This window comes from Pempheris klunzingeri, chromosome 7 (assembly GCF_042242105.1).
Source record: "Pempheris klunzingeri isolate RE-2024b chromosome 7, fPemKlu1.hap1, whole genome shotgun sequence".
Lineage (NCBI taxonomy): Eukaryota > Metazoa > Chordata > Actinopteri > Acropomatiformes > Pempheridae > Pempheris > Pempheris klunzingeri.
This window is the reverse complement of record NC_092018.1, coordinates 14,924,893-14,938,810: the sequence shown is the minus strand read 5'-3', so window position 1 is coordinate 14,938,810 and position 13,918 is coordinate 14,924,893. Positions and strand designations below refer to the sequence as shown.

Below are 13,918 nucleotides of genomic sequence, written 5' to 3'. Positions count from 1 at the left end.
TTATTGATTCCAGCTTGGGAAATGTGAGGACTTCCTCCTTTTCTCTATTTATCACTATAAATTCAATATTTTGGGGTTTTGGAGAAAACAAGCTGTTTGAAGACATCACCTGAGCCTCTGAGCACTTATTATCTTCATGTTTTACCTTTTTAGATCATCCACAGATTCATCACTGTTATTAGGAACTGCAAATTGCAACCCAGGAGACAGTGAATAAGAAAGTACTCCTGTCGATAAGCATCAAAATGGGTGATGAAATGGCTTTACGTCGTGTTTTTGTGAGGAAAATGCAGCTCAACAGCACAGACTTGTGCTTTAAACTGGTCTTCAGCGTCAGAGCAGCGCTGATGGAGTTCGGTCCTGATCAGCGTTGACGTCGGTGGTGAAGCGCTCGCCGTGGAGCCGCGGGGAGACGTTGTGAGCTTAATTCAGCACAGCGGTTGTGATGGGAGCAGCCTATTTGGTAACTTGACAGACGCACTCACTGCCCCCCTACCTCCTCTGTAATATCCAAGCCAGGTTTCTAAATTGGCACGCACCCTAAAATAGCATGAGGGATGGTTTTAACAGATCGTTTATGTTTGTAAATGGTTGTTCTCTGTCACACCAGTTAACTCCAGGAGGCCTTAAAGAGAAAAGTACTTGGAGGTAAATAAGGTCTGATTTGACTGAGCATGGAGTTTTACAGACAGCTGAATAAAACAAATAGATAAACCCTTATATGCCCTTCATTTCTCCCTTTGATTTTACCACAAAATCTTCTAAATTCAGAAAAGAACGAGCTCTTTCTCCCGTCTCTGCTTCATGATGCTTACACTGAGTGAAACATTAAGCTAAGATGTGATAGAGTTCGTGGCTGCACTGGTGCATCAAAAGCAAACATTCTTTTTGACGTTTTGAGCATCATTTTAAATACATATCCCCACAGCCCATCCCGACATGTATGGAAACCTTAAAGGTCCCATATTATGCAAAATGTGCTTTTTAATGTCATTTCAACATAACAATATGTCCCCAGTGTGCCTACAGACTGCCAAACTATGAGGAAAGACCGCCCTGCCTCTTTTTCTCCTGCACCATCTTCCAGTAAATGTTTGTGGAGAACACTCTGTTTGGATTTGGTTCTCCTTATTACATCATCCGGTGAACATGTGACCTCCTACAACCCTTCAGCAGGCCGGCTGCCTACGTCCACGTCGTCGTCGTTTTGTTTCTTTTACACAAAGCTCAGTAATATGAAGATTTCTAGATGAGAGTAAAGTGATGAGTAGAGTAAAGAGTTCTGTTTTTCTAAAACGAGGCATTCAGACAGTTCATTTCTGCTAAGAGAAAGAATAAATGTGTTTACTGAACATGTAGACCTCAAATACAAGTATGAACTTTAAAATGAGCAGAATATGGCACCTTTAAAATCCTGACTAGAAATGAAAATGATGGAGCACAAGTTTAACCCTACAACACTAACGTCGGGTGATTTTCACCCATGCAATTGTGGTCACGTGATTTTCATTGTTACATTGTGTCTTTTTTTTTAAGGAATTTTTCGTTAACGATTCCCTAATTTTTCACTCATTTTAGAGCCTTTTTATAGGATCCCCCCATGATACCTTTTTTTTTCGTTTTACGAGACGTTGTATAGGGGAGGAAATAAATGAAGAGTACTTCAATTTGCCATGTATTGTTGTACTTTATCGGGTATATTATATCGGGTAAAACATACCCAACGTTAGTGATGGTGTTACTAACTGTTAGGTTAGTGTTCTAGGGTTAAGCAAGACTTCCCAGCTCAGTTTTTCTCCATAAGGATTGACTCCATGGTAGATTTTATACTCTGCAAATCAAACGTCTGCAGAAAAGCTGATGTTCAAATTCCTAAAAGTGTATTGTACGTAGGAAGTGAAGACCTTAAACTGACTTTCTGATCTAATCGTCACTGATGGATGCAGGGAGCTCCCTGCACTGTCTTCTTTGTCCTTTCTTTTTTGTCTCCCTTTTTATTCTGCCACCTGTTCTGCTGTCATCAGCCCAGTCGCTGTGTGTGGGGGCAGAGGATGGAGGGATGGAGGGAAGGAGGTTTGACAGCGTGGATTAACTGTGCTGTGTTGTTGCTGCAGTTCACACATTCCAGCCGGCCAAACCTCGCCAACTCACTGTACCAACACAGAGGCCTCCTTAACCCCCTTCTGCCCTCTCCCCCGCCCCCAGTCGCCCTCTCTCACTCTAATTCCCGCATCCCTCCGCCGTGCAGCCTTGATTTTAATTTTACGAAGAACCCCTAGCACGTCTGCCTCCCTCCTCTCATCCTGAGCAGCACGTCATCCCTCTGCACTCGCATTCCTTTTCAAACTTGTACATCCCGAATCGTAGAGTGCTTACTCGTGTCTAATCAAGGCCAAAGTCAACATGCTCCCTCCCACAGACGATGCAGAGCCACTCCAGAGACAATCGCTAATAAATACTGCATACCACCTTGCTCTGACCTGTGGTTGTGCCCCCCTCTACTGGCCGAACGGTGGAACTTCATAAAACCTTAAAGTCAGGATTTAAAGGCAGCATCAGTGCGTCTGTAAGAGTTTCTGATCGTCCATCCTAGTGATTTCTGCTGCTGTTTACAGCTGTAACAGTTAGTCTATGAATTGATCAGCTGATCGGCAGAGAATTTGCCTGCAACTATTTTAAGAGTTAAACTAAACAGATTTCGTCATTTTTACCTAAATATTTTTTATTTAACAAAAATATTTCTGGTAGATTCTCAAATGTCAGAACTTGATCAGTGGTGGAGGAACTATTCAGATCCTTTATTTAAGTACAAGTACTGATACTGTAAATACTCAACAAGTGAAAGTCAAGTTTGTTCAAAATATTACTGAAGTAAACGCATGTCAGTGTACTTCAAGTATTAAAAGTAAAAGTACTCGGAGCAGTAAAATGTCCCTTGTGTACTATTATTTATTCTGTCATCAGATTATTATTCCCACATAAAAGCCGTATTGTTCTGATGGAGTTGGTTGAGTTGGAGCTCATTTTGAATTTATTTGTGTTTGTTGGACTGCAGCTATTTATTGTTTTCATTTTGGGTTAATCTGCTGATTATTTTCTCCATTAATTGATTGTTTGGTTTGTAAAACTGTGAGAAATGTCGTCACAATGAGGCCAAAGTGACCCCTTCACAAAGCTCGTTTTGTCCATCAACATTACCTCAACATTATTAAAAATACATTAAAACTGTTTGATTAATTAAAGCTGCAAATCCTCACATTTGAAAAGGTTCCAACCATGAAAAGTTTCCACATGAATAATGACTTAATCATAATAGTTAACTAACTAGACTACTTAACTAATTGTTTCAGCTGTACTTCTATAAACTGTTTTCTTTTACAAGGAAGCATCATATTTTAAAAGCTGCTTTTTTATGCCAAACATCATAATTTGTAAAGTAACGAAAGCTGTCAGATGAATGTAATGAAGTGAAATCTTTCAAGTCTTACAAAAGAAGTAAAGTACAAGTACTTCAGATTTGCACTTGAGTACAATACTCCAGTAAATGCTCCAGCACTGCATTTGATGCTTTTCCTTGTCTGAATATTTTTGGGTCTTGAACTGGCGGTTGGACAATTTTTCTTCAATTTTTTTTCTTATTTTCTGACAGCAATTTATTGGCAAAAATTAAGTAAGTAGTTTATAATGAAAGTGATTACTTGACAGTTTCTGGACCCTAAAGAGGATTTTTTTTGGTGTCACGTGATGTTTAAGTATTTTTTCATCAGTAGAAACAGTCCAGAGGCCTATAAAGGGAAAACACTGAATTTTTGGGACAGGAAAAACTTCAAAGGAAATATAAAGCACAAAAACACTGCCTGCAGTCCATTCTTTGATTTAATCATTGTTGAAGATTTAAGAGTAATCTAAATTTTTAATTATTATTATTTAAATTATTATGTAGCAGTGAAACAGTCTGTGAATTATTCAAACAGCTGAATAATATCAAGTGTAGGTATTTTACTTTGTGTTGTTTCTTCTCGTCACTTTTTCAGAGTGAATCTTAAACTTGTTCTCCCTCCAGTGTCTCTGTGAGATAGAAATACTTCAGGCTGCTGGTTGTTTGTCACTTGTCCTGATGTGTTGCTGCTGCTGCTGTTGTCTCCATGACATCCATGCTTGTTTCTGTTTCAGGGACGAGTGGAGGTGGAGGCCGGCAACGAGAACATGAAGTTTGAGACCGGACCTTTCTCCTTCTACGGCGTCATGGCGCTCAGTGCTCCCACACTGGGTGAGTCCAAAAACTCCTCTCCTCTCTTCTCCTCTTGTATTTTCAGTGTGGTGTCTGTATTTTCAACATCTCTACTGCCCCCTTGTGCAAACATTACAGTACAACAGCTGATTCTGTTAAGTTGAATTCAATATTCATTTAAGTCTTTTGAATCAGTCATAAGAAAAATGTAGTATTACAAGAGATAGATACAGAGCATATAAACAAAAATAAAAGCAAAGGACATGAATCCAAATGTCCCCTTATCGCACCCCCGTCTCCCCCATCTACAAGACTTCAACACTGTCTAAACTATTCAGTTTGGGTTATCAGCGTATTAGAGAAGGGGAAGACAGATCCTGTTTAACTGTCTCCCTCCAGGTGAGAGAGTTTGACCGGAGCCTTTTCCCAAAACATCAAAACAAGTGTCTTTGCTGCAGTTCTTGTTGTTGACGTTTATTAAGCGATAGAAAACTGATCAGAGACTTTAAGCACCACCAGAAGTGGGTCAGGTTCCATTTCTGTATGTAACATATCTGTTAACATTTGGAAAATGTTTGTCCAAACTGGAGTTAAGTTTTGGAACGAGAGCATCACTTCGGCTTCGTCAGTGTGGCGTCAGTTTTAATTTTCAAGTAAGTAAACATGTTAATTCTAAGAAAGGAATAATAGATAATAATTGTCACAGCATGCCCCAAAATGTAGACAAACTAATGCAAAGCAGCACATGATCTGATTACAGGTTTGTAGCATAATTAATGTGTTATTTTACATTCAAAATACACATCTAGATCTTTATGTGGCTGTAGCATCATGTCCTTCTTTCTTTCTTTTTTTCAGCCTAACATCTCAGCATTTCTCTAAGTGCTGCTTAGAGTCACCTATTAAAACCTGTTAAAACAGCAGATCCTCATCCTGAAATCATCTCTTTATTATCGTTTATTAAAACATCAACATGGCTGCAGAGTAAAGATAAACACTCCTAGTCGGAGAAATGCTTTAGAGGACAACTGCAGATTCGTCCACATACTGATTTCATTTAACTTTAAACATGCATGTGTGGTGATTGGTGTGGAGAATTTTCAATTCAATTCAATTCAATTTTATTTGTATAGCCCAATATCACAACAGAGTGTCTCATAGTGCTTTACAAAGTTCACTGAAATAAACAAGTGTTTATTTATTATTATTATTATTAGAAAATTTTATATTCATCTATTCCCACTTTACATCCCACATCAAACAGTGTGTGGAATCTGTCTGCAGAGTCTTTTTGTTTTATTGATGTGTTTTATCTGTCTAATTTTCAGTCAGATGTCCTTTTCCAGATTATACAAACTTCCTACTTCTTTTTGTTTAACCTTTATTCACGTATAGAGTGTGTTTTGAAAATTAGTTAATTAGCATAGAATTTATTTTAAATAAATCCAGCAGGGAAAATGTGCTCTTTGCGCTGTATGATATGAAATCCAGAGGGTTTTGGTTTTATACGTTTATATATTTCCTCCTGTTTTCTTCCTCTCTCATGCACTTTCATGTCTGTAAATAGAAAAAGTCTCTCTTATTATTTTTTTTCTGTCAGCTTTTCTTTGTTTTGTGTTGTTTTAGACATTCCGTCTGTCTGTCTGTCTGTCTGTCTGTCTGTCTGTCCACTTGTGCCAGTTTGATCTTTCAGTTCATGTCTCCGTCATCCTCAGGTAGCCCAGTGGTCTTACACACCTCGTTGCTGTAATTTTTCAGTAAATCTGCTCACTTTCAGCCGCCATTGATTGAAGCACACGAAGAAACTGGAAAAAAACTCAACACAGTGGCAGAGAAACCTCACTGCCAAGTAGTAGTTCAGGCAGCACGGACACACAGCGGTGACCACCACTTGCTACAGCTTAGGTTGAGCTTAGATTCAATGCAGAAGTATAAATCCGGCTGAAGATATTAAAAATATGTAAAGCTTTGTCACTCATACAGACACAAGAGAACAAGAGAAAGGGGCCAGTCTGATTACTTTAAGTCCTGCAGGGCATGAAAAACCCACTTCATTTGGCCCAGCGAGCACCAGGAAAGACCTAAATGTTGCCTGGTCCACATACATCGCTCTCTCCTTTTTGTTTTCATCTCATCACTCAGCAGCTCACACATTCATCCATGTCATCGAACCTCTGATAAACGGTGTCACGTGATGTGATGTGATGTGATGTGATGTGATGTGATGTGATTTTCCTGGAACTTGCATGTCCTCCCTCACCCAGTCTGGACGCAGATCTGTGTCTCTGTCTCCCACTGTCTCACTCACTCTCCCTCCCCTCCCCCTCGTTCATCCCCAACCCTCCTCCCTCTGTCCCATCGATCACCTCCCCCTTCCCTCCCTTCTCTCCTCTCAGTGGCTGCACCTCGTCCCCGCCACCTCTCCTTTAAGAGGTTTTCTCTGTTCTCTCGGTTGCCAGGTAAACTCCGGCATGTCTGGGTCCTTTAACACCTAGAACGGGCGGGGTTTTGTGGGGGGGGGGGGGCAGGCCTGGCTTCTGATTGGCCAGGCGTGGCTTTGGAGTTATAGTAGATATTTTGCGTTAGAAATCAGTTAAAAGGTAAATGAACACTTGGTACCAAAAGGCAGAAAATTGCTTTTTCACTGCTCTTTATGGGTTGAAACAGTGGATTACCAGCCGCACCTCCATATACAATGCAAACAGTGATGTCATTACCTGCTATGACATCACTGATTGTGTGATGGCCAAACGTTTTCACCCCACAGACAGCAGTGTAGCAGCAGTTTTCTGCCCCGTGGGATTCAATGCAGATCTACCCTTTAGAGACAGTGAATTTAGAGTTATAACAGCTGTTTTTTTGGCAAATAAGCTCTTTGATCGACCAAAAGGACCTGATTTACACCCCCAGAGCAGGTCAGTAGGAGGCGGTGAGGAGGCAGAAAGTCCAGCTATTCTGAGCAAACATGCGAAGGTGGAAGTCAGCATTCATGTTACTGTGCAGCATGAATTTAAATTTCCTTTATCACCAAGAGGTTTGTCAGGTCGGACTGTAGTAGAAGGCAGAGTGACAAAGATATAAATGTCTAGTTAATTAGAGCCTGAATGATACAGCAGCATGGCCAGTGTTGTCTCTTATGTCAGTATTGTGCATATGTTGGCCAGAAACTAACCAAAAAACGCCCAAAATATGTTTGCCTTAAGTGTGCCAAAATGTAAAATGTCACACTCAGTACAAACTGGAGCTGCAACAGTGAGTCAACAAATCAACAGAAATATAATCAGAATCAGTTAAAATAGTTTAATAATCATTGAGGTCATTTTTTTGTTAAACAGAAATGCTGAAAACTCTCTGGATTAGGCCTCTGAGATAGAAACATTTGTCTTCTGTAATAGTGAACTTTATATATTTGGGTTTTGTACAGTAGAACTGGACAAAATAAACAATTTTAAGTCGTTCCCTCGGCCTCTGAGAACTTGTGATGGACAATTTTCACTATTAACAGCTTAGTTTTATAGACAAATTGAGAAAATAAACAGCATTTTAAATACATGTTAAATAAAAATAACTGCTAATTGCAGCCCTAGTACGAAATATCTTGATTATAGTAACAAAATAAACTAATAATAACTAATTATATCTGCATTTAAGCTGAATACATATCAGCAATGCAGCTGTTATCAGATTTTAACTCTAAATATTGATTATTTGAGCTCACATTACCTCTGCTAGAGATCCACACACCCTCACACAGCCCCTTCGTGGACTATCAGGTTGATCTTGTCACATTTTCTTATCCACATATAAAACATTATGGACCTGACCGCATTTTACTAACCAGGTGTAAACAGGGTTTGGAAACAGTTTCACCTCTGTGCCTTCCTTAGCTGGACATGTGTGCTCATTATCGATCGTTGATACTTTTTGTATGAAAGCACAGACAGATTCATAGAGAGGAGAAAGAGAGGTAGAGAGGAGATTTTAACTCACTCATTCTGAATCAATTTTTTTTTTAATCAGCCGCTGTTTGAGTGTTTGAAACAGGAAATGATGACGACTGTATTAGTACACAGGATGCATCGGAGGACAGAAGTGCAGAGGAGACGCAGAGGTGAAACAGGCCTCTCTCATGTTGTCGCAAAGTTGATCAAAGAGCCCATCTGCCAAAATGTGAAGTGTCAGGACAACCGGGGACAGAAAATGATCACATGGCACCTCTAAGATAAAATGGGGAGGGAGAGGACAACATCATGGGATAGCAGATGGGACTTGAAGCCCCTCGAGGGGTTAAGCTGTCTGCTCTTTGCAGCATCAGCTTTGGGTGCATCCTAATAGCTTCAGATGGTTCCTTCCTCTGTTTGTTTTACATCAGTGTTTCAGTTTAAGGTCACTGAGACTGTTAAATCAATAAAAAGAATCAAGAAGAGAACATGGAGCCATTGTGATGCAGCCTGGAAGTTTGTTTTTTTGGGTTTTTTGGTTATTGTTGTCCTGTCTCTCACATTCTTAGCGTAGTTTAAACCCTAGTTTTCAAGATTAAAGGGCATTGATTGCTGAAATAGATTGTAGTATTTTAGAGCACAACAAATAGTTAAACTCATTAAACCTGCAGCCAATATCTTCTGTTTATTAATCACGAATGCCCAGTTCCAAATGCGATCCCACTGCCTCCTCGGTCTTGTAATTATGAATGAAAATGTTTAGATAGTTGTCTTTTCATCATAAAATGTGGGATTAAGTTATGAGTGAGGATTGTTGTTTGGAATTGAGGTCATCACTCTAATTTTGATTTTAGAAACACTAACTCATTCTGCGAACACCAGGCCATGAGTAGATTTTTGGTTGCTTGAAAACCATCACTGATTTTTAAAGTCTTCGAAGATCCAGTAGGTCCCTTCTCTATATGTCTTAAAGGATAACTTAAAAGTGCTTGTTTTTGCCCCTGGCAGGCTCACAGTGCTGTTCTAAGTGACTGACAACGTTACAGAAAGGATCCCTAGAGAGACAGACCTGGAAGATCCTTTTTGTTTACCCAGAAACAGCTGTTATATTGCTCACTTCAAAGCCACCAGACTCCATTAACAAAAACAGTCATTTTTACCTTGCAGAAATGGGAGTTACTGGAGTACCGCTGTGTTGATCACTTAGTTTTTCTGTGTTATTGTGTTTCACAAATATTGTGTTGAGGCAGTGGTAGACCAGCACCTCAAGGTTGTTTTTTGTTGTAAAATTTCTGATTTTCTCAATAGAGTCTGGTGGCCTACAAAAAGCCTCTTGCAGGACTATCTCTGAACCTGTCGGTGATAAAAACGATCGCCTCAAAGCATTACCTTGCAGCCATTGTCTACTGGGCCAAAACTATATATGTGTATATGTCTGTATTGTAAATATGTACAAATAATCTTTTAACACTAGAAAGAAAAATTTAAAAATCTTCAACTTATATTTTTCTGTCATCACAATGATCCTGAAAGCCTGATGTTAGGTCACAGTGATGTATCTAAACATCTTCTGGCTCCATCAGTTTGTTTTGGTCTGTGAGACAGAAGCTGAGAAAATGGAAAATTAAGAAACAATATGACGTGTTGTCCCACAAAGTAAACAACTCTGTCCTCTGCCTTCAGAGTGACGTAAACAGCAGATTACACTTACACTGCAAATATTTAGACTTTGTTTAGTCAATGGTCAGCTCATTTATCTTACTAAAGTTTACATGACATAAACAGGAGTCTGTTACTCTGTCACATGGATGCTAAAAGGCCTCAAAAACCTTTCCTAGCTAAATATTAGTATTGAGTGTTTTCGACAGGAGCTAAATAAAGACAAGCTGCCAACTGGATCTTAAATGTTCTTGCCTTGAATGTCAACATAATGAAAATTGTCTCACGACTAAGTGAAATCTAACCACTAACTAGAAAACTAGCCGTACTGTAGACATCCAGGATTAACTAGCTAGCTTAATTCCTTGAAAGCTAACGCAGTTGACGTGTCCAGGTAAAACAGTGTCCTATGACTCACTGAGGCCCCCTGCTGGAAGACTCACACCTACTGGTAATAATAATACATGGATGGTAAAGAGCATGGGTGTGAAGTGTGTGTGCATGTGTGTGTGTGTGTGACAAATTGGAGAGTATTGTTTGGTTTGAAATCAGCATGCCACAATCAAAGGAAAAAAACAGATAAACTGTAACCTCGATGACGCCATGAAAGTTACTCATCGTGGTTTTGGTATTTGAGCAGAGGTGGAAAATAACAAGCTGAAGGAAGTCTCTTTTAGTCTGTGAGATAATTATTCTAATCATTATTGTTATCAGGAAGCAACTGTGACTCAGTGCCCGAACAGACTTAACCTGATGGAAGCAGGGCCTCCTGTTTTTATAAACTGTGATTTAAAAAAGAAAAAAGTTTTACTTTACAACTGTAACAATTAGTGAATTAATCCATTAGACAACGTACACACAATTAATCGGTGCCTATTTTGATTATTTGATAACTGTTGGAGACACTTTTCAGGGAGAAATGGCAGTGGGAGTATTTTCTGCTTTTCTACAAAATAAGTAATTTAAATATGCCGCCTTGGGCTCTGGGACATATTGATCAGCATTTTCCCCGACTTTTTAATAAACCAAACGATTAATTGAAGAAAAAATCATAACAGACAGTTTATTGCAGTTTATTTAAATGATGCAATTCTGCTCTAAACCCGAATGAAACAAGTTTACTTTTGAGTGTTTCAGGTAAGATTTAACTTAAACCCCCTTATGTAGCATTTGAAAGCACCACGTAAGCATTTAAAAATGGTTTAGAACACAAATAATGCAGATGTAAACAGACATAAGGACATTTTAAAGTATTTATTGACATCTCCTCTTTCTCTAGTATTAGAGTATTTTTTTTATTATTACGTATTAGAGTACTGAATATAGCTTCCACCTCTGTAAATGAGCGATACATGAATTTGCAGTCAGTGAAAATACTAAATATAGTAAATAGAGTAAAGAACAAGTCTGGTGAATATGAGACGTCCTTATACACACAAACTGAGTCACTGCTTGTTCTGCTGTTGGAAATTTCTTTTGCGTGTCACTGCCTTTGGGTGTGTGATAGTGAAACAAAGGGTATGTACACCAGAGGCGGTCATGAGTTTGTTTGGAGTAACTGCACATTAACGCCCCGTTTCTCTCGTTTGTCTCTTTTGCTCTCACAGATTCGAATGAACTTTTGTTTAGATGTTACTGGTGTTTTGTGCATTCATTATACCTCTGGTGTCACTAATTATTCATTCATATCATTAAAATTAACCAGCATTCAAACTTACACTGCATCTTGTGCTCCTGAGGTCTGATTATAGAGTCATTAATTAATGAATGGCTTTGAAGCAGTAGTGTGACGCCACACAGCAGCTCTCTGCCGAGATAAATGGTGTTTCCTGTTTTATGCACATAAACATACATCCCTGATAGATCTTTATCGCACAGCTCTGTCTTTTAGTGGCAAACGTGAGCTGCTGGTAATCTTTCTTTGTGTGTGTGTGTGTGTGCGCACGTTTGCAGAGTTTCGTTCGCCGTCCCACCTCAGCGGGTTGAACCGCACAGCCTCCCTGAGCGGAGCCGACCGGACGGAGTCGCTCTCCGTCAGCGGCAGCAACAGCCAGCTCAACAACAGCATCCCCTCGCAGCAGTACACACCCGACTTCTACGTCCGAGCTCTCACCGACCTGCAGTTTGTCAAGGTTGGTTAAAAACTTGGGAGTGTAAACCAGATGCAGCAGAGGTAGCCAAACCTCTTATCGTAGATTATTACACGGCTCGATTTTGATTACTTATTACATGGTTCTGACAGTTGACACAATAAAATCATTTTTGAATTAATGTTTTATGTCAAGTAATTGATTTCTTTAACAAGAAGCCGTGTCACGGTTACTTTTTCTGAGATAAATTATGTCAGCGATCATTCACTCCTTTAATGTAACAGCTGGACATTTTGGGGAATTTGCTTATTTGCTTTTTCGTCTTTCATTTGCAAGAATCAGGTGAGAAGATGGATAAAAATGTCATATCTGTCCCTTCAGTATGAGGCCGGTGCTTCACATGACCATACAGACGTCAGAGTGGTCTCAATCTTGTTTCATTTATTCAGCAAGAAAACAAACAAGCACATATTCCCCCCCAAAAAATTCAAACTATTCCTTTAAGCTTTACTCTCGTAGACGAAAGAATGAAACCCTAAGTTTTGATCCCCCTCCTCTGTCCTTCAGATCACTCGGGCTCAGTACCAGAACGGCCTGATGGCGTCTCGTCTGGACAGCACGCCCCAGTCACCGGAGAGCGGCCACAACACGATTCGCCTGGATCAGACCACTCCCCCCGCCACCGCCAACACCACCATCGCGGACCTGGGGGCCGACTCCACTCCCACCGAGAACGGACCGGATGAGACGACACTTCTCCTCCTCAACGAGCAGAACTCGCCGCACACAGCCAACCACCACAGCCAGCTGGAAAACAGCATTTGACACCCTGCCCCCCTCCCCCCAAAACTCCTACGTTTGCACGTATGCACTACTTCGCTTGAATGTATGTTGAGGAGGGGAGGAGTGTGTGTGTGTGTGTCTGTGTGTGTGTGTGTGAGTGGGAATGCAAACACATGTCTTGGAACAGCAGAAAAGGCATAAAGAGACAAGCCATGTGCATGCATATTGTGTAAATATGCAAGGATTAAACAGAACACACACACACACACACACACACACACAGACAGACAGACAGACAGACACACACACGCACAGAGTCATGCCAAAGTGTATTGTGAGAACTTGACACATCTACTTTTCTATCATAAATCTAACAACCATCTATGGTAGTTCATTGACAGAAAGGACAGAAAGGAGTGTCTGTATCTGTGCGTGTGTGCGCGTGTGTGCGCGCGTGCGTGCGTGCGTGTGTGTGTGTGTGTGTGTGTGTGTGTGTGTGTGGTGTGTGTGTGTCTGTGTTTGCACAAGCTCCTTAATGTATTAACTGATGACAAAGATCTGAAGGACCTGCTTGTCTGGACCAGAAAGCTCCTCCCTCTCTCGGCCATCAACATTATCAGCGTTCATAGGCGAGTTTCTTCCTCTGAGTATGAGCGTGTGTGTGTGCGCGCATTTTTAAATGTGTGTGTGTGTTGCTTCCAATTCACTGTCCCTAATCAAAGACTCAGGGAGACCCCGCCCTCCCCCCTCCTCCCTCCCGACGTACATACACACAAATACGGTCAAAAAAAGCCGGGAAAACCCAAAAACCCACCGCCGCATGTGTAGCAGCCTGCTTCCCCTCCGCACCTCTCATACAGCTAGAAGACAAAGACCCGAGCATGTCAGCGGAGTTCAAATACAGTAATATATGTTCCGTAGAAATTTATAGTGACATATTTATTGATGTGAGACAGACACACAAGACTCCTACTGACTCTTTTAAGGGGGGGGCGGTTTGGGGTGGATTTATAAATATCCATATATATATATATATATATATATATATATATATATATATATATGTATATATACACATAATTATAAATATATATTATTTCCTTCTTGTTTCCTGGATAGAAGCAGTGAGTAGCCCAGAGCCTTTATACCAGAGTTGTTAAGAGATTCAGCAGCGATAGACAGCCAGTCTGTATCGTGATTAAGACAATCAATAT

At 40.3% G+C, this 13,918-nt stretch overlaps 1 protein-coding gene across 1 annotated transcript in view; it reads left to right on the top strand.

The window, feature by feature from the left end:
• LOC139203351 (metal transporter CNNM4) overlaps positions 1–13,105 on the top strand; it is a 47,807-nt gene extending 34,702 nt beyond the window's left edge. Inside the window, exons 5-7 of the mRNA XM_070833036.1 lie at positions 4,174–4,270; positions 11,785–11,963; positions 12,489–13,105. Of these exons, the coding sequence (XP_070689137.1) occupies positions 4,174–4,270; positions 11,785–11,963; positions 12,489–12,746 (534 nt within the window). The 3' untranslated portion in view covers positions 12,747–13,105. The remainder of the gene's footprint in view (positions 1–4,173; positions 4,271–11,784; positions 11,964–12,488) is intronic.
• Positions 13,106–13,918: the final 813 nt, after the last annotated feature.